At 42.3% G+C, this 21,890-nt stretch overlaps 2 protein-coding genes across 2 annotated transcripts in view; both read left to right on the forward strand.

Annotated features, from left to right (window-relative positions):
• Positions 1-21,890, forward strand: part of adi1 (acireductone dioxygenase 1) — a 263,833-nt gene that overhangs the window by 127,064 nt on the left and 114,879 nt on the right. The window lies entirely within an intron of this gene.
• eipr1 (EARP complex and GARP complex interacting protein 1) overlaps positions 1-21,890 on the forward strand; it is a 90,054-nt gene that overhangs the window by 61,452 nt on the left and 6,712 nt on the right. The window contains exons 7-8 of the mRNA XM_061743580.1: positions 15,097-15,264; positions 21,672-21,839. Coding sequence (XP_061599564.1) covers positions 15,097-15,264; positions 21,672-21,839 — 336 coding nt within the window. The remainder of the gene's footprint in view (positions 1-15,096; positions 15,265-21,671; positions 21,840-21,890) is intronic.

The raw sequence follows: 21,890 nt of genomic DNA on the forward strand, positions 1-21,890 counted from the left end.
CTCTTCAGCAATAACCTTTTGTGTCTTGCCCTCCTTGTGCAATGTGTCGATGGTCGCCTTTTGGACAGCTGTCAAATCTGAAGTCTTCCCCATGTTTGTGTAGGCTTCAGAACTGGGCTGAGAGACCATTTAAAGCCCTTTGCAGGTATTTTGAGTTAATCAGCTGATTAGTTTGTGGCACCAGGTGTCTTCAAAATGTAACCCTTACACAATATTCTAATTTTGTGACACACAGAATTTTGGATTTTCATTTGTTGCCACTTCTAATCATCAAAATTAAATGAAATAAACATTTGAATGCACCAGTCTGTGTGCAATGAATACATATAATGTACAAGTTACATCTTTTGACTGCAATTACTGAAATAAATCAAGTTTTTCAAAATATTCTAATTTACTGGCTTTTACCTGTAGTTGTGTCATCAACAGAGTTGTGATGACAAGGTGCATTTATTAGAATTGGATGTTTTGATGCAAGCCAACATCTAAAACATGCAGGACAGGGGGGTCCATGGGCTGGAACTGAAAAATACTGAGCTAAGCCAATGGACTCAAAAATAGAAGCCATAACACAGTTTTTGGGCCTTCTTCTAGCAAGGCCTCTTATTACCAAATCTTCTGTTGGAATTTTTCCACGGTTGCTGCTCCGCTCACCGATTTTTTTTATTTTATTTTTTTTAGCCCAAAAGTAACATTCATCCGGCCGAATGATTGCCAATAGGCCACTGTTGACCCATGCACCAGTTCGTGCTCCACCTTCATTGGAGTTGCCTTGTAAACTTGCGGTGGACACCAGTGATACTGGAGTGGAGCACATCTTTTGTTACTTCTCCAAAAGATTTAAGAGGCACCAAAAGGCCTATTTAACCATTGAGATGAAGGCACTCGCATTGGAGCTTGCTCCTAAAAATTTTGAGGTTTATATTTGTTCATCTTGTTTCTCAGTCACTGTGTATACTGATCATAACCCTCTGGTATTTATAAAGCAAATGTGGAACTTTAACCAGTGTCTGGGCTGACACACTGTCGTGCTTTCTTCCTGATGCTGAGATTATTCTTCCCCTTGCTGGCATTTAGGGGTGAAGGTGTTAGGAGGTCAGGAGAGCCCAGATCTGATGGACCATTGCGTGGCTGGTTTGTGGTCTGTTCTCATTTTGTTTGTTTTGAATGGGGCTTCCATTTACTTCTATTGACTTTAAAACATTGAATTCCTTGAACATGTACCACTTGTGCCACTTATGTTATTGGTTCTTTTGAGACGAGGTTTACTTCAGTGATCATAACAGTCCAAGGACTGATCTGAACTGTTGACAGCAATGTTTCGCTTTGACTTTACGTCTTTAGGAAATAAGTACAGAACCATAATCTCAACCTTTATGTGCAACGTCAGTAACTATTCTGTTAGGTACTTAAAATTGTCTGGAAAAAAGAATTGAAGAGATAAAAAAGTGAAAATGTATTTTATATATTCATGGTATTAGTTTGTGAAGAATCAACCGCATGCTTGTCCTGGCTTTAAGTGTTTGAATAACATTAGACTGGCTAACTGGCCACTGGGCATGAAGCTCTTTCCTTCTTTATAAATGTTTGTGCAGGATATGTTTGTCACTGGTTTGCAGTTATTTCCTGAACTCGTTCTTGGACCCACAGTCCACAGTGAGGGGCGCAGCACACAAACACACACATGCAGACACATACTGAGCTGTGTAATAGCTGTCAGGCCTGCTGTCAGGCCTACAGTCGTTCATGCAGTGCCAGATGCATACTGAAAAGCAGTGCGGTGTTGCAGTGAAGAAGGATTCGCTACACCTTCTCTGGTGTGTATCTGTGTGTGAGCGACAAAATTGGAGCACAATGAGCAGAAAAGAAGGCAGAAATGATTGATACTCTTGCCATATGTTCCTCACAATCCTGGTTAAAAACCAGCTTGACTGTATTAAAACTTTTCATTCAAATAAACAAATGGGCTCCTGATGAGTGAGAAAAAACACCAAAAGCAGCCTTTTACTGCACACACTCAACTGTGTTGTGTGATGATAGCTTACCTGATGGAAACCATTACTCAAAACCCTATCATATTTAATTCACATATTCACATGTAGCTGTAGTATTTGATAAGCTATCCCTTTTTCAAATTCAAATAGGCCATTATGTTAATCACATCAGTATTTTTCTTTTTCTTGAATATCGCATTCCATATGCTTTAGTTGATTTGAGGGCGACCTTATGAACCCTACCACTGTCAAATTGATCATCTGTAACCTTTTCATGTGCTCCCAGTCCACCTCCGAGAGCATGAACCAACTATTATACAGCAACTCTCATAACGGTGTGGTCAAGACCTTACGCACACCACCAAATAATATAAGAAAAATGAGCCTGAATATAAAATGATTCACGATCATGGCCACTTGTATTTGCGTTGCAGTCCCAGTTTTTATCATTCCTTCACAGGTCTTACATACTCAATATAAGAATCAGAAATAAGTTTATTGCCAAGTAGTTTAACACACACAATGAATTTGTTGTGATGATTGGTGCAATACAAAAGAACAAATAATATTAAAAGAAAAAATGTACATCATGTTGGTCTGTACAGTCTGTACAGAGGTGACCTGGGATGTGCGTTGATGTAACACATAAGGTCAGGATTGGACAGGATTTCTGTTAATGTAACGTAGAGTGGGGTGGGGGGGCAGTCTGTGGTAGACGGGGGAGAGGGCGGTCTGGGGCCTTGTTGACGAAGCCAGCTGCAGTCGGGAAAAAGCTGTTTTTATGGCATGAGGTTTTGGTCCTGATGGACCGCAGCCTCCTGCCAGAGGGAAGAGTCTGAAACAGTTTGTGTCTGGGGTGGGAGGGGTCTGCTGCAATCTTTCCTGCACACTTCAGGGTCCTGATGGAAGGTTGTAGCCAATCACCTTCTCTGCAGAGGGTGAGACAATTTAAACCCAATGAAAAGGCGAGTGTACGTATATATGACATTATACACTCACTTTTTTGTATAAATTCATATTCATAATTTGACACTTTTGAGTCATTGGACTAAAAATTTGCATTTTTTAAGCTGTAAAAGAAGAGTTGAGTGTGCAGAAAGACTAAGGCTAATACTGTCTAGTTCCCCAGAGTTGGAGGAAATGCATGAAAAACCCTGTAGGAGTCGGATTGCGCTCCTGTGAAATCAATAATATTTAATAGTTAGTTAATGTCCTATATCCTGTCTTATGGAACTCTCATGGAATCCCATCATTGGTGTCAACAACCAATGAAAGCTCTGCCTTGTTTTGATGCATGAAGGAATCTTCTTGAAGTTTAAACAAAATAGCAACTAATGTTAGCACAGGAGACTTTGGAGCTACTTTTAAAATAAATTGCAATTTTAAACCTCTGACAAGATTAAAAAAAGTGTCATTTCACTGAAGATATGGATATGGCTCCTACGAACAAAACAGTCATTATAACTTTGTATGTGTAACAAAAATGTATAAAAAGGAACATTTATAAAGAGCATTTCCGTCCAGTTACTGCTATCTTGTTGTAAGTCTCAGACGATACAAACGTAATTCCTGAACTGGTCCGTTTCCGGGTCTGTCCTGTCCCCAGCATAGAATGTGTTTAGAGTTTCTGAAAGAAAGTTTGCAGTATTGTTTTACAACACCGCTAAAACATGTTTGTATTCTCAACATCTTTTAGAATTGGGAGAAGGAATGGAAACATTGGAAAGTGTAAAAGCTTTATTTTTTCTACTCTTTTTGGAATGTGCTACAGTCCTTAAATCCACCTTAAAATGTGGTTTGACCTTCTTCTACGAAACAATAACACAAACACACTGTGCTTCAGCTGATAATTCACAAACAGTTATAATTTCTACTTTTTTTTTATTGAACACACTCGTTAAACATCCACAGTGCTGGAGGAACAAGTAAGTGAACCTGTGGAGTTAGCTACTTTGTTTTCAAGCAAGCACTTTGGGATGCTCTGATTTGTTTTCCTGAAGCCAGTCTGAGCTGGTTTTAACACCATAGTAAACTCAAGGTCCTGCTGCATCACTTAACTTCTTCATTCATATTCCCTTCCATAGTGCCAAGTTGTCCGGGTCCTGAGTCATGATGCTCCCTCCACCGTGCTTCACAGTAGGGATTATGTCTGATGTTTGCAAATTAATCCAGTAAATTCCAAAATGTTGTAATACTTTTTGTAGCCACAGTATTAACACATTCAGTGAGGTTGAAGAGACTTGAATTAACTTTGGTTCATGGGGTCTGCCTTTACATACAAATCAAAGTAATCTTTATATTTTTGCATTTTCTACTTTTTTTGTCATTTCTTTTATGAACATCACTTGGATATCTGGAGAAATCCAAAGTTTCCATTCCTGATTAAAGTTACTAAACTATAATTATGACATTTTGACCACAAGTGCTAAAATCCAACATAATTAGTTACGAGTTGCAAGTCTGTTTTCTCATTGACTCTTCTGAGCATTTCACACTTTTTGTGACGATCTCCATCATCATTTATGTATGCTGCTTGATGAAATGATCCCTTACTTTCATGCATGGGCAGACCCCCCCCATGCCTCCTCCTTCTACCTGCCTCCCACCTTCCTCGTTCCCATTTGTGTTTCTCCCAGCTCCATCTCAAAGCCGGGCTTTAATTTTGATCAGTGATGAAATGATTGCTGTCCTCTTTCAATTTATCTCCCCCCTCCCTCCCCTCCCAGAGCAGTTGTCATAGAAACAGAGGAGTGAGAGTGCGGGAGAGAGTTTGTGTGCTACCCCGAGCATCCACATTCCTGTCTATCCCCTCAGCAGAGAGATTTATCACCCACACAACGTTAAGAATGTGTGAGCTCCCCTGTCCACCTTTGTCGCTTCCTTAACACACACCTTTATCATCTTCTGCATTTACCGCTAGAAATTGTGTTTGAGACTGTGTGTTTTCCCAGTTTTATGTTTTTATCTGCGCACGCCCAACAGTGTGTGTAATAGGTCCCCTGTCCCCTCATCAACCCCCCATCACACATACTCGCTGCCTGGATGACTTTAGATTAAGTGTGTTTGGTGGCTTAGGCCGACCACCACTCTAATCCTCTGCACTCAAACAAACATCAGCGCACACTCGCACACTTACATGAAGTCCCAGGTCTCTCTGCTATTAGGCAGGGCCGAGGGGAGTTTGTGTGTGTCTCGGAGTGTATGCGTGCTTGGAGGGGATCGCTCAGAGACACAAGAAGGGGAAAGAGCGAAACTAACCCAATTTCCTGCTCCATTTCTTTTTGACGCGGCGGATGCGTTCCATTCCACAGCGGGCCGGGATGAACACCAGCCACCCTACCGCCCGAGGTCATGCATCTTACCTCTGACTCACACTCAAGACGGGCAGGCGGCCATGTAAATAACTCTGCTCATAATTGCAGAAGGAATTGCCATTCTGAGTGAAATTGAAATAGAATGCTGATTGTTAAATAAGTGATCCTTTTCAAATATTAAGATGTTCTGTATTTATTCATATCACTGACCTTGTCTTCTTATGTTGTGCACACTACTATAAACAATCCAAAAACAGATAGTTACATGATGGGAGGATGCAACTGAGAGTACCAGCCTGGTCTTATAGAAACAGCTTTGTAGACTGTTCCCAGCAGAACCGCCTCCAGATTAATGCTGGGAAAACGCAGGAGCTGGTAGTGGACTTCCACCACAAAGCCCCTCCCTCTGGTGAACATCCAGGGAACGGACACAGAGATGGTGGACTAGTGGATAGTTCATTTTAAGGGCCACATATTGTAGTTCTTTACTGTATTGACACTTTTACTGTCAAATTGTTAAGGGAATATCGTGCCCTTTAATAAAGTTTAAGGCCATGTACACAGGAGAACAAATGGAAGTCAAAAAATACAGACTGTATGAAAACAAGTCAACAAACCTATGACTTCACCAACAGGTTTTCTGAAAAGTCCACTTGAAGCCCAATTTTGACATTTTAGCAAAAGAGATTTTTTTCCAATTTGACACACAAGGTTCTTGCTTGGTCACCTTGCCACCCTGGTGGAACTCACTTCCAACGCGAGGTTCAATTAAATCAGTTTCTGATTTAATTGATTAAATCAATTAAATCCGTTTCTGATTTAATTGAGGAAACTTACGAGAAATTATAAACAGTAATCACAAATTTCATGATGATTTCATGATATTTGTTGTAGTTGAAATAACAGTTATAAATGCATAGTTCTTCCTAAAAACGTTACTAAATGAGTCAGATTGATGATCGCAAGGCTAAAATAATAAAAATCCCTTATTATTTTATCAGATATTGTCAAAGACTTTCATGGACTCAAGAGATTTAAGGAAAAATTTTAAGGTTGTTCTCGCTCCTGAGTTCAGAATAACATCAAATGAGGTCTGTAATAGAAAAGACCTGTAATGCGCTGTGTGCACGTAGCATCCTGTTGCAGGGATCTTCCTTGCAAAGACCCTTCCTTTTCACTGTGCATTTAATTATTTAAGAAATTAATCCCCCAAAAAACAGAAAAAGTATTTGTTTCATTGTCATTTCCTGTAACAGTGTCTCACATGGTTGTGGAGGAATGTCAGTCTGTTCTTCTTCACAACGTTGCTTCAGTTTGAGGGTTATTATTTATTTATTTTTTATGCGCAGCTCTCTTACGGTTCCCCCACAGTATTTCAGCGGAGTATACTGTAGGTCTGGACCTTTGACCAGGTGAAAACCACGATTTGACAATTGGCGTCTGGTTTTTGTCCAACATGGTGCTGGATATCAGGCCTATACAGCTCCACTGCGGTCTCATCTGTCCCAGGACATTGTTCCAGACATTTGTGATTTCTTCAGATGAAGTTTTGAGAACTTCAGTTGTGCTTTAATTATTTTTTTTTAGACAAAAGTGGCTTTGTCTAAGAAACTCTTCCAAACAAGCTGTATTTGTTCAAATTTCTTATAATTGTCATGAACTTTAACATTTCAGGCTCTTGAGATGGAGCTCTTGGATTATTAGATACTTTGAGCATTGCACCATCTGATCTTGGGGCAAACTCGCTCCCTGCATGATTGGTAGCCGTCTTGAATTCTTTTAGTTTGTGAATAATCTTTCTCTGTGTGGAACCTTGAACTCCAGATTGTTTGGAAATGTCTTTATAACCCTTTCTACATTGACGGGCAGCAACAATCACTTATCTAAGACCACTGCAGTTTTCAGACCTGCAATCTTTTGTGTTATTGTGTTTAACTGCGTTAATATTACTATAGAAATATTAACCAGATCTATAAATGTCCTTTATTTTGCACCTTCACATCAGTTTACATGCAGTTGAGCTCCAAGCAGGCTGTCATGTACCTTTAGCTCAGAGTGGCATCCGTCAAGTTGCTCTCACATAAAGGAATGATTGATGGAGGGCTGTTAACACGGCCGTCCTTCCTCCAGAGGGGAAATAGGAAGTTGTTTCCGGGACAATGGTGTTTTTAGTCAACTCCCTTTCTAACAGTTTTCATGCTTACTTGGCGGGTGTGGTAAGACAATTAACTATGGGAATTCCTGGTTTTCATTCCTATCAAGGTCTTTTTAATCCCAGGAACATTCAAAATTTTTAAAGGGCATCTGCAAACGTAACACATAGTCAAGGAATAGGGAAAACAGTATGTAGTTTCTTGACCACAGTAGTTTATTGATTTGAAACTTCTTACCAATACGAGCAACCCGAAAACCTCAAAACATCAGGTGAGGGGGCAGCGGGGCAGTTAGCACACCTGGGCATTTCTGGTCTAACCTCAGAAATGGAAGAGGAGTTGAAGAAGAGTTTACCAATCAACATGGCTTTCAGATAACCAAGGAGTTAGAGAACATTTCATAGCAAAAGGGGTTATAAACTTGTAGGAAGAAAAAACAATAATTGGCGGATTTTGTTGTGATTGCAGAGCGGCATATGAAAACCTTGAAGACTTTGAAAAAGCTGAATTTGACTTCAACAGGCTTCATCGCAAGGTTAATATAATATTGATGACAAGTTGGAGCCCAGTCGTGGCGTTTGATTTTGAAAATCGATCGATTCCTCGATACCACTGTTGTGTCTGGCTTCGTTCTAGCACCATCTACTGTGTGGTGGAGTCTGGGTGTAGACCTGGCTCCTATCTTCACCCCTGGGTCCCACTAGGCATGGAAGCGCTGTGGACTGGCTGCACCACGCCGGCCAGTGTGAATCACAGCCACACTAGTCGATGAGAGTGGTCCCGTCAGCGATACAGCGCACAGTTCCTTATGTCTGCTCTGCTGTGCATCAACCTGGTGGGACCCAGTGCTTAGGCTTCCACTGCGTCGTCTGGAAGCATGCGTGATGTCAAAAACTGAGCTCTGGATAGTGTTCTGTCAACAGCTGGGGAATTTTCACATTTTCAAACTTTACTGGTACCATCAGCCAGTAAATTGCAGACACACAGCTTGAGCTAGCCAGTGAAGTCAAACACGGGGCAGGACTTTTTCCACACAGCGAGCGTTGCTGCGACGCTGCTAACGTGAGCTCCAGTTGGTCTTTTGATTTGAACATTGTGTTTTTGTTTTGTGTACATATTATCTAGAGGTCCATCTGGGGGGTTTTCAATGGCCGATGTTGGTTGATTATTAAAAATATTACCTATAATCAGCGGAATGATTATCAGTCACTTCTAATATTATCACTGTATTTCAAATTCAAATAACATTTTATTTATATAGGGTCTATTGCAACAGAAGTTGTCTCTAGGATCTTTCCAGAGACCAGAACATGACCTCCGAGCAAATATTACATAAACATAACATGAACAATGGCAGGTAAAAACTGTCGTAGAGGGAGAAAAACCTTAAGCCGAACATTTGCAAGGAAAAACTCCCCTTTAGGGGGGAAGAAAGTTTGAGCAAGACCTGGATCATAAGGGGGGACCCTCCTGTCGGAGTTTAGCTGGGCAGAGCAGGAAAAGAGAAAACAGACAGAGAGAATGAAGAACAGAGAGACACAAACACAATGGCTAACTGGTGCACTACAGGGATGACTATATAAACAGATGTAGACAGCAGACACGGAGGTGATTGGAGGGGCGGACTGCAGGTCAGGATGTCAGCAGGTATCTACCAGACATCCATACAGACGGGTGGAAGCAGCAGTGGGATGATCAGAGGGGGGACTGCAGGGCAGCATGCAGCTCCTGAAGCTCTGGCCTGCAAACATGCACAGAAGAGAAAAGGGAGGGGAGCAGACCAGCACAATAAACAACAAGAACAATGGAAAACAATCATGGTGATGAAATATGGGGTATTTTCTGTCTGTATTGTAATAATGGGACCAAAACATTAATCTGGATGGACAGCCAGACTGAGATAAGCAGAACGTGATGATGGACAGTGGTGCCTAAAACTTTGAGTTCACTTGGGTTCAGTAAAACTTTATTAATTTATGGGAAATTATATGTATTCAAATATTTAACAGTTTCTTCCCTCAGGCTGTCACTCTGCTCAACTTGCAATAGTCAGAGTGTATCGGATATTTATGAAATATCTTCATGCCAGTAAATATTCTTACTTTATTTTAAATAATGGACACATTTTCTTTGAAGGCTATAGCTGTTATAATTTTTTTTTTTATTGTATTTTCTACTGAACTTTGAGAGACAAGGTCTGTCCAATCAAATATCTTGTTTCTTTGTACAGACCTTGTGAATAAAGTTTCATTTTCGATTATGTAATTGGGAAGTGCTCTCACCAGCCACTCAATAAGACGCCTAAAATAAAGACGTGACGGAGGAGGCAGATCATTAATCCACCAGGAATTTAATAAACTGGACTGCAAAATGATAAAGAGGCATACTAAGTACATTACCATCAAACTACTCAAACTGTGTATGTAATCATGTCTTCATCACAGAAATGCATTACAGCAGATGTCTGACGACATTTTGTACAGCTGATTTAAACTACACTAGTTGTGTGAAGACCAGAGCTTAAGGGCACAGCTGTGTTTCGTGGACTGAAGGTCCACGTAGATGATTTAGATTTAGTTGTTACAGGACTGTGTGAGCAAAGAGTTACTGGGGTTAAGCAGAGTTGATTCATTTTATGAAGAAACAACGGTGCGCCGCAGTGGTTGAAGGGCATGTATTCAAGGTACTGAGAAGCTACGGGGGTAATTGTTGGAATTTATGTCTGTGATGGAGAATTGAGGAGGACTGCCAAAACCCACCTGGTTTTTCCATCGGGGTTAAAGTTACTCAACTACTCTACAATTAAATTTATGACTTAAATGAGCATTGTCATTCTGTTTTAAAAAATGTTTTTTTTGTTTAAACTCAGAGGTACCAGCAACAACAGTTGAGCCAGTTTCTCATCATTGGATGAAGCTGTTTTTATATATATATTTTTTTTACATTTTAAATAGTGTTGCAGTGTTTTTGGAACCAGAAGTCGAAAAAGTTGGCACCGTTTGTCCTCATTAGTTCAGCTGGTCTGAGATCCTCATTATCCTCAAAGGAAACACCTGCAGCGTTTTGACTTTACTTTGCTCCTTTTTTTTGCCCAGCAACACTATAGATGAACACGTGATTTAATTCCGTAATCTGGCTTTTCTGAAGGACAAATTTCTGAAGTACACACTCACCAGTAAGCCTCTATTTCAACCGGGGCTAGCTGTCGGGCTAACCAATGAATACAAGCCTCGTATCTAAGGGAAAAGGCTTTTTGACAGGGATCAATATTTGTGCAAATGCAAGCTAATCAGGAAAACCTGCTGTGCACTCGTTTGCACAGAATAAGTGATGCATGTGTTCTCCCTCCACGCTGCATGAACAGCGTGTGCTGTCACTGGAAGTTCTTACTTGTTATCTGACATTTTCTGTCAAACATGCAAACAGCAACGCAACGGTCCAGTGGCATCACACACACACACACACACACACACACACACACACACACACACACACACACAGACACAGACACAGACACAGACACACACACACACACACACACACACATACATACACGGTCCCCGAGTTGTCCTGACCTAATTGAAGCCCAGTGGTCTGCCCCAGGTCATTCTCTTATACCTCTCTTATTTTAATGAGAATTTTAATTAGCATGTTAATTGCCTAACACAATCAGCAGGGTGGCTAGCTTGCTGGGTGGCTGCTGTTGGCGTCCAACTGGGCCATGACGCCGAGGCTTTCCACCCCACTGAACAGAAGCTGCACGGCTGAGATGTGCACGGATGTCCTGGAGAGTAGCGAGATGGTGCTAAACAAAACAAGCAGAGATTTTTCTGAGGACTCGTGTTGCATTCATGGTGGAAGTGAAGCTCAGGATCCAGTTATTAACTAGTTTATCATACTAAGTACCCCATTACTGCTTGCACAGGATTTAAGAGGGGGAGTTGCAGTCAGCTGCTGCGAATCATTATTATTGATGAATTGATCATCAGCAGGTATGCAGATCTCCAGAAAAGTAGATGTTTTGGCAGTTTGGCGGTTCAGGTGTGTGACAACACAATGCCAAGAGAGAAAGATGTAAGCAGTGTTCTTAGAAAAACAATTGTTTGGCCACTCAATGGCACAGTGGGTTAAGCGAGCAGCTCATATACTGAGGCTACAGTCCTCCTGCAGCGGTCGCAGGTTTGAATCCCGGCCTGCGCACCTTTGCTGCATGTCATCCCTATTTTCTCTCTCTACCCCCTTCCTGTCTGCAACTTGAATAAAGGGCCACTAGAGCCCAAAAAAAGAGAAAAACAGTTGTTACTCCCCATTAGTTTAGAAAGGGTAATGAAACAATTGGTTTATTGTTCTAAGATTATCACACGTGGGAAACATTCAAAGCAGTGATCTACATCCCAGGATATTTACCTTAGCTAATGTTGGATTGAGAAAAACTCTAAAAATGAAAAATAAGAGAGAAAAAAAATCCCAAGGACTCCATCTCAGAGCCTCCAGGCCTCTGTGAACATGTTAAATGTAAGAGTTCATGACAGCATGTTTAGAGGAAGACTGAACAGCTACAGTCGTGCTGGAACAATGTCCCACGGACACATGAGGCCAAGGTGGAATTGTTTGGTCTCAATCTCCAGAACCATGTTTGGAGGAAATGAATCACAGCATTTCAGCCTCATACCCACTATAAAAGCCCAGTGGTGGAGGACGGGTGATGGTTTGGTCTTGTTCTGCAGCTATTGAGTGGACCATGAACTCCTCCAGAGTATACCAGAGTATTCTAGATACAAATAAGACAGCTTTTGTCAGGAGGTGATAGTCTGCGACCAGATAATTTTGCAGTCATCGAGTGGACCATGGACTCCACTACAGACCATAATATTCTTGAGACAAATGTGAGGACAATGATCCTACAGCATTGGAACAAATCTACACCAGAATAAAAAAGAATAAAAGAAAGAACAGAATAAAAGCAGTAAGATTCTGAAATGACCTAGTCGAAGTCCAGACTTTTGTCCAACTCAGATTCTATAGCAGTGCATGCATGATGATCTGAAATGGCAATCAAAGAAGAATTGACCAAAATTCCCCCACAAACATGTGATAAAATGTTAAAGTAATAACTGAAAAAATTGCTTTAGCTCAGTGGTTCCCAACCTTTTTTCCTTGTTCCCCCCCTACTTGTGTCTAAGACCAGCCAGGCCCCCCGACCCGTACGTACTAGCACCAAAAGAGTAAAGTGATTCGTTAGAAATCTTTAATTGAAAAAAATAACATTAATTATGTTTTTTTGATACATTTCTCTTTGGTTTACCCTGTATACGTACAGTATGACTTTGTTTTTCTCACCTTCATTTTGTGTCACCAATGTATAAAATACGCACAAAAAATAACTGCAAGGACATAAAAATATTTCTGAAAAATGTCTTTTTTAATATGAGAGCAAAATATTTTAACATTTTTCCTTTAACAACCTGTCAGAGTAGTACTATGATTAAATGTTGAATAATGATATAGTAATAAGTAATGAAATAATTTCCTGTGTTTGTCACCAGTGTACAAAAAACTAAAATTATTCAAAGACATTCATAAATTATTCCTAACAATGTCTTATGAATGACTCTGTGTCATTCTGTTCATTCATGAACTAATGGCCACCTTGGGCTTGCAAACCTCTGACCAGGGATGATGTCGGTGTGATGCTTGTGACAGCAGCCTGAAGTCCTGGTGGACATCAAGTCTTTTGCGTGCTTTTGTTTTTGCTGTTACAAGGGCGCTGAAGGCTGTCTCGGACAGGTATGTGGTGCTAAATATAATCGATGGTGGCATGTCGGTTTATAACAATATTTTTGCCCAGAAGAAAAAAAGAACAACAACAACTGCCCATAACTATGTAAAACCACACCTGCACCGCGGGCGGAGTCAGGATGCAGCGTCAGTCAGAAGAGCAGTGAAATACGCGCCAGTCACAATTTGTCCTATTGTACTTATTGTATTTTTTTTCATAATCCTTTTTCATTTCCTCCCTTTCAAATCCAATTAATCGGGTTGCGGTGGGGCGGTGCTGATCTCTGCGATTTGAAGCCTTGTATAATAATTGTAAAAAAAAAAAAAGGTTGCTACTTCGCGGATTTCACCTATCACAGGTTTTTTTTGGAATGTAACCCCTGCAAAAAAACAGGGATTACTGTATTCCATTAGGTGTGTTATTATGATTTTTTTTTTATTTAACATGCGCAAATTAAATTTTTACAACTGCATATTCTCAAAGCAGACAAAGTTTCCCACAGATCTCTGGCGCCCCCCCAGGGGAGCTATTGAAACATGGGGGTACTTTGTATTGCCCACATGATTCTTCTCTTTTTGGCTTGATTTTGTTAAATGAATAATGACACAGTGATAAAATGTTACCTCAGAAGAACAATACGTTTTTGCCTAATACTATGACCCACTATTATGATTAGATTATTTTTTATCTTTTTTTTTTTACACACACACACACACACACACACACACACCCCTATAGACACTCTAGGGCCACATGACACACACACACTAATACAGGTTTTAAAAAAGGGGAGACTAATTAATTCCCTCCTGTTAGAGGTTCCAGGTTCCTACGTTTGCTCCACATGGCTTGACAGTCGATAGGCTTCCTTTTGATAACTTCATCTTTGTTGCATTCAACATGAATTGAAACCGATGGAGGATTGATTCTCCCACATCCTCTCTTTTCTAAGTCCCAACAATTCATGTGCGAGCGCTTGACTTGACTAGAGCCTCTCTAGAGGGACAAAGTGGACCTTCCCCATTCATTACAACAGCGTTGCATCCACTCCTTTATGAGGTTGATAATTTGCTATGTTGTTTAGTAATCTCAAGACTTGTGTCAGTTGTTTGGACATTGAAGGTATTTCTGTCTTTAGTCTGCACGGTGCTTGCTGGTATTTTGCAGATAATTTGATTTTGTGGTGTTTGAGGTCATTGATCAGTTGCATGCTGCAGTTTCAACCAAGACTTAGCTGTTCACGCTTGGCCTCACATTAACCTGGAATACTGGTAATAACGGCATGCAGCAGAGTTCACGGTCCTCTCAGTGACGGCAAACATTACATGACTGTGGAAGAGTTTAGTTATTAAAACCAGGGTCACAGTTACTGAACTGCAGCAGTTGAGGTATCAAAGGAGGAATCAAATAAAAGAAAATAATCACTTAAAGAGAGAAGAGGTACAAAAGACAAATACGGTGTAAAGATAATAAAAGAAAGCAACTGGAAAGATGGAGAGAAAAGCCATCACACAGAGCATCCCTTCCTGGGTTGCATCATTCGGTCGGCTTCCCTGTAACTCAGGGCTGTTCGCTGGTGATTTACCTCTGCTGGAGCCGGCTTCTCTGTTGAGCCCAGTCTTTGTCGACAGACAGAGACACAGAAAAAGCTTTGAGTTACCTTGGGATTGTCTTCAGTTGTGTGGATCTGTGAATCATTTTCTTTCCTTTTGTTGTTTTGTTACATCCCCTTCCCATCTTCATCTCCCACCATCCCAAATTTCCTCTCTGGTTTTCCTTTTATCTGCTCTCCTCTATGTGCTCTGTCTTCTCCCACCTTTCTAATCTCCCGTGTCTTTTTATCTCCCTCTCTGCAGTCAGATGTACTGTATAGAGAACGCCCATGGCCAGCTGGTACGTGACCTGGACTTCAATCCGAACCGCCAGTACTACCTAGCCAGCTGTGGAGATGACTGCAAGGTCAAATTCTGGGACGTCCGCAATGTCCAGGAGCCCGTAAAAACCTTGGAGGAGCACTCGCACTGGTGGGTGGATCATCACAGGTCAAGGCTGGGGGTTGGAGGCTCCCTGAATGAAAGATGAGGAGTTCCCATGTTGGTGGATCCTGCTGAAGTGTCCCTGAGTATCACCCTGAATCAAAACCTTGTCATCCATGTGTGTTTGAGTGGCACACAGGCAATTTCAGTACATGCTTTCATGAATACCCGATACATGTGCTCCCTGAGGACTGTTTGTGTGTTCTCCAAATCCCATAAACCTGCAGTTTATTTATAATAGATTTTTAATCTAATTCACGCAGCATAAAACTGCAGGAAATATGTTTTCCTTCCTTTTTAAAAAATCCTGTGTCTCTAGTGGCTTTTATGGACTGTGTGGAGACAGAGAGTGGAGGATAAAGTGCAGTACAGCTCCGGGCCAGAGATTATTTCTGTCTTGCCCTCCTCATATCTCTCTGTAATGCTGCTGTACATCTTAGCTCACGCAGCCGGCTCACCTTTGGTGCACGGACCGTGACAGGTACAGGAAGAAGATGACAGTCGTAGCCGGGTAACGCAAACTCTCAGTTGCATCACCAGCTTCACACCAGCCGCCGCAGAGCAGCAAACATCCACCATCTGGTGATGTGGCTTGATGTTCATATGTTGTTCTGTGTTGAGATACACGCGAGCTGTACGGTCTTTTTTTTGTTTTTTAAAGGCGCATGAGGCTCCTTTTAAGAAATGAGACTCTCTAGCGCCACCCTTCGCCACGACGGCCGTTGGGGGTACTGCAGCCAACAGTGAAGCCGGCACGGGAGAACGGGGAGAACGTGCATGCAGCGTCATGTGACGTCACATCTGCCGCCCAGCGCGGGAAATTCGGAGTCCGAATTGCAGCACATTTTGCAGCACACAGCCTGTTCAAGGCAAAGGAGAGATAAACTAGAGGGCTCATTCTTTTTGGTTTGGAACGCTTCATCTGACATTATTACTAGAAAACTTAAAACGTATACGCATTTTTTTTCATAAATCCTGCCTCAATCCTGCCTCATGCTCCTTTAAACTTTATTTTTCAATTTTCAGACATAATAGAAAAATAACATCAAAAACAGGTATACAACAATACAAGAAAACAGGGGGGGGAGACACTACTGTTTTATATAATAATGCCATTTTGTCCATCTTGCAAAGTACATCTCTGTTTTAAGTCGTAGGCTGTAGGTAATTTGTTCCATTGATCGTGTTTCTTCTACAATGTCCAACCATTGGCTCAGTCCAGGTGAGTCCATCTTAGCTGCAAGGGATAGAATTTAAAAAATGTATATGTCCTCTTTATTTATTACATCCTCTGGTATCAGTTTGTAGCAGGGGCGAGTGCTACTGGGGCCCGACCGACAGGACAGAGAGGACACGGAGTTTCAGTGCACAACCACTTTTGTTTCCCAGTTTCACTCTCACAAGTGCACAAGCACCTTCTCCCACAGCAGCCCCCTCCAGCAGCGACCCTCTCTGGAGTGCAGCTGCTCCTTAAGAAGGCAGGCAGGGTGGAGAGGTTGATTGGACACACCTGTGTCCAATCTACTGAGTGGCTATAACTATAACTCGGGGATCTTTAGGAATCCCATATCCCAAAACTTTCTCCATGGCTCTTAGGATCCCATCCCAAAATGCACGACCAGAAAATGTGAGAGTGGTTGGCACTCGATTGCCCACACTGTCTCCAGGCATATTGTTGCTCACCCAGTTGTTTATTTTTAATTTTTGGAATAATATAACAACAAATTAAATTTTTCCAACCAAATTCCCTCCATCTTTTGGAGCTGGTTATGGTGTGTTGGGTCTTATTCATGGAGTGCCAACCCCCCTCTGACAACTCTATGTTTAATTTGCGAGCTGTACATTCATGTCAGTGGTAAAGAAAGACCGTACAACGACTGCAGACAATGGGAACTGGAGAAACCTGTCATGATGTCACACAGGTTCCCTAAGAGTAGTTCTGAAGCCATTTATTTTAAGCCTGAGGGCAAAGAGATGTTGGCAGGCACTGACTCTGGCCCCAGCCTGGCAACCGTGACCCCGACGCTTTGGCGTTGGCCTGAGTGGTGCAGGACGGAGGCGGCTCGCCCGGAGCATGCTGTTACAGCCGGCACAAGGCCGACTAGGCTGCTGACCTGGATCTCAGGTTCAGCGGTCATCATCCTCAGATCCTTTGTGGCCAGAGCTGGTTGCGGTGGTCTTTTCATAACAAGCCCTTTTATCCTGAAAATAAGAATGATTAGTCTCTCAAGCTCTTAATTCACTCCTTAGATGTCACATGCAAGTACCTAATGTGATGAGAGCTAGCTGTTTGACACAATAGACTGCATTACACCTGTCACTCACAAGGCGGGAGGGGTTTAAACATCACAGTACCTGCAGGGACAAAGCGCATCTCGCTCCTCCTTGTAGGATAATTCAGGCAAGTGTGCTAACTGACAGAATAAACCTGACGAGTCTTTAGCTACTCTGGCGATTGGCTTCTTGTTTCATTAATTGCTTTATCTCCTAACTAATGAAATGCCCCAGCTACTCCTGATGTAATAAAAGGTAGTAAGGCACTCATTACTAATTAAATAGCTCTTTTTGTCATTAAAGTCTTAACCACAGTGGATCAACTGCAGCCAAATCCAGCATCAGGTTGTCTTCTGTGGAGCTTCAGGCTTTGCCAAGAGCTAAGCAGTCTTCTGCAGTGTGTGCTTGCACACACACACACACAATTAGGATCCTGCTGCAGCAAACCAGTTCATTCCTGATAATGGAAGACACACTTACACGGTGGAACATCCACTAGTGTAAGCACACACTCGCAGATCTGTAACCGTAGATGGCTGCAGAGGAGATGTCTAGTGATGATGAGAGAATTAGTACTCTCTCTTTAAGTCCTGTGTATTTGTATGTAAATAATCTAATCATAAAAATAATTTAAGTTAGGTGGACCTCCTTATTAGTTATGTACAACCTAGAGAAATATCAAGATAGAACTTTTTTCAGGATGCCAGTATTTGTTTAAACAAAATGAATGCCAAAAGACAATTTCATGCCGTCGTTACTAAGTAGCCCCATGATCTCTAGAATATTCTGGTCTACAGAGGACGTCATGGTCCACAAAACGCCTGCTGTGGCTAAAAAACAACAAAACATCAGCCCTCCACCACCGTGCTTTTCTTTGTTTCTTTTTAGACGGAGGAGGATCTCTTGCAGAAGCCCTTCCAACAAATCAGTCCGTCATCGAGTTTAGTAGTCTACATGTTCGGTGAGGCCAGTGATTGAGCTCATGGGTCTTTGTGTATTTCTCTGAGCATTGCATGGTCTGTAAGCTTGCTGAAATGATCAATAGCTGTTCTTTTGGTCAAAGGTCAAAGGATCTTTGTGATACTTTTCTACATTTACACATGTAACCGCTTAAAACTGGACCCTGGTCCCGGTTTCAGCCACAAAACAAAAACAACCAAATTAACCGCACCAAAATAGACACTGTACATAAATAAATGTGCATAGGCGCTTGAGTTAGTGCAAAAATCAGGCTAGGATGTATAGCTGTTGATGAGCACTGTACTGTACTGTACTGTACTGTACTGTACTGCAGTACTGTCCAGTAATTAAGGTGCTCGCATGTGTGTGGATTTGTGTGTGTGTATGCACGTGGGGTGTGTACGTGCATACAGTATGTATGTATGTGTGTGTGTGTGTGATGGAGGGGATGGTTGTGGTGAATGGAAGTCTACCAAATACTCCCGGAGTTTGGTATTCTACCAGCTTCTGGGAAGAGGCTGTTTCTTGGTCTGGTAGTCCTGGTCCTGATGCTGGGCAGCTTTCTGCCGGAGAGAAGGAGGTTAAAGAGTTTGAGGTCCTTTAGGATGGAGGTGGCCGTCCTCCTGCATCTGTTGGTGTATATGTCAGTGGTGGGGAGGCTGCCTCCTGCCCTCCAACAGGTGTACCCAAAGGTGGAGACCACCATGTCTGGCTCTTCGAGGTGCAGGGGACGGGCGCAGTAGCGGAACATATCAGAGCCGGGCTGGGGGGCTTTGCAGCCTGGAGCCTCTCTTCATTCATCCCCGGGGATAAATCGCTGCTAACAACGTCAGGTTCATCTCCCCCAGGAGGAGGATTAGGGCAAACAAAATATGCGTCTAGCTTGGGCAATTTGGCTTTTTCTTGCTCCCTTTTTTCTTTTTCTTTGCATTTTATCGCTCCACTTTTGTGTTTATGACTCCCGCTCATGTTTAGGCTGTAAGATTACTGTGCTCTGTTGACAAGTGATCGATGATGACATTGATAGACGGCTGTTGATGACGAACGATTTTACCCAAAATACATTTGGAGATTCACTTGCAATTTTTGTTTTAATGTTAACTGAGCGTGAGAAATCTCAGCACAACACATTATACAATGCTTTATACCTAATATGAACCAAGTGGTGCCACAAAAAAAAATCTCGTGGGGCGGGGCTTGCTGCCCCATTGGGCCCCGGGCCGGGGGATTAGCCCCCCCCCCAGACCCCCCAGAAGCCCCGGCCCTGGACGGCGTCAGACCCTTCTGACCCCCCCATCACCATCTGTTTGGTCTTTTGGTATCATTGGTGAGATTGTTGTATCTGCACCATCCCAGCAACAGCTCCACCTCCTCTCTGTAATCTGACTCATCGTTGTTAGTCATGCGTCCGACCTCTGCTCTGTCGTCCATGAACTTCACTATTCACTTCAATTCAATTTTATTTATATAGCGTCTTTTACAACACAAGTTGTCTCCAGGTGGTTTCCAGAGACCCAGAATATGACCTCTGAGCAATTATTACATAAACAATGGCAGGTAAAAACTCCCCTTTAGGAGGGAAGAAACTTTGAGCAGGACCCGGCTCATAAGGCCAGCTGGGAGCACTATGTGGTAGCTGTTGTTGTGGATCCTCACAGTTTGGCTCCTGTCTGTTAGAAAGTCCAAGCCCCAGTCCCCCAGTGCAGGGCAGATCCCCAGACTAGATATTCATGTTCTTTATGTTGTCCACTTTTGATGAATATTTTCTGAGTGGTTTTAAAGCCCTTCCATATTCATGCGCAGCAACACTGGCTTCTCTAAGGCTGCTGCTTATTCTATATATTCTATATATTCTGCAGACCTTCAAACTGTGTCTTTGTATTCCTGCACACCTGCTGATGATCAGCTCATCAAGGATGATGATTTGCAGCATTTGACTGTAATTTACCCTTTTAAATCCTATAGAAGCAGTAACAGGATGATTAATATTGGCCACATGTTTTTATTTATTTTACATATTTGCTTGATTTCATTTTATGAATGGTACAGTGGGAAAAAAAGACATGATGTTTGTGTTTGGTCATATTAATAATACAATCAAATGATTTTTGCTATGGTTTTACACACACACACACACACACACACACACACACACACACACACACACACACACACACACACACACACACACACACACACACACACACACGTCAGCTTTTGCATGTGTGTAATGTGCATCTTCAAAAGGCTCTATTTTTAATTTGTGTGCCCACATGCATTATTGCACTTTCAAGCACTTTTATAATACACATTCTCATTTGTATTTGTCCTATAAGAGAAACTGTCTTCGGTGTGATGCATGTGTGTGTGTGAGTGTTTCTCTGCACGCGTGTGTGCATTTGTTGTGCAAATGCTCACTTTTTCAAAGCGCAGCCAGGATATGGCCTCAGGGCTTCTGGGGTTATTTGGGACTATTTTTTAGCAGGCAAGCAGATTAGCAGAGCGCGGGGAGCGGCGTGGCCATGGCTGATTTTCTGTCAACAGCCTTGGTTATCCCTCAATCCCTCCCTGCGAGGGAACTGGGACCCCACTCTGTGCTGCGCCCCGGGCTCGCGAAAAGAGAGAAATACATATACACAAAGAGCAGAAAATAGAGCAGAATTAGAAAAAACAGCACAGAAGGGGGTAAATAAGGGAGGGGAATATGCTGTTTGATTGAAAAAGGAAGAAAAGTGAGCAAAAAATAAACCCAGAACTGTGTTTCCAGACGGATCATCAGCACATGTGAACAAAGCTGAAATATGCTGCAAGTTAGCAAATCCTCATTACAGTCACCTGATGGCACACACAGACGACGCCTTTATTCTGTATAGTTTGTGTTGGCAGCTGAGTTTGTGGAAGAGACGCATCCAGCGAGTTTCTCCATGTGTGGTCGGTTTTCCATGTGTGGTCTCCTCAAAAATACAGCACAAACTGAACAACGCTGATTATAGTCGTATCACACCGTATTCAATCCTCACTGCAGAGTCCTTCAAACATCCAGCTTTGTTCAGAACAATGAGTTTTATTTACGTGTGATTCATCGATGCACTATTGATAGAAGCGCTCGCACCGCTGCTTTGTTTATTTTGTGAATGAATCCCTCTGAATGTGTGTCGCAGGGTGTGGAGCGTCCGCTACAACCACAGCCACGACCAGCTGGTATTGACAGCCAGCAGCGACAGCCGCCTCATCCTCTCCAACATGGTGTCCATCTCCTCAGAGCCGTTCGGACACTTGGTTGACGATGACGATCTCAGCGAAGGGGAGGACAACAACCATGACGACAAGTAAGAGCAGTCCAGGGCAGTGGCGTAGGCAGAAATATTGTTTTGGGTGGG

The sequence above is a fragment of the Cololabis saira genome, chromosome 16 (assembly GCF_033807715.1).
Source record: "Cololabis saira isolate AMF1-May2022 chromosome 16, fColSai1.1, whole genome shotgun sequence".
NCBI lineage: Eukaryota > Metazoa > Chordata > Actinopteri > Beloniformes > Belonidae > Cololabis > Cololabis saira.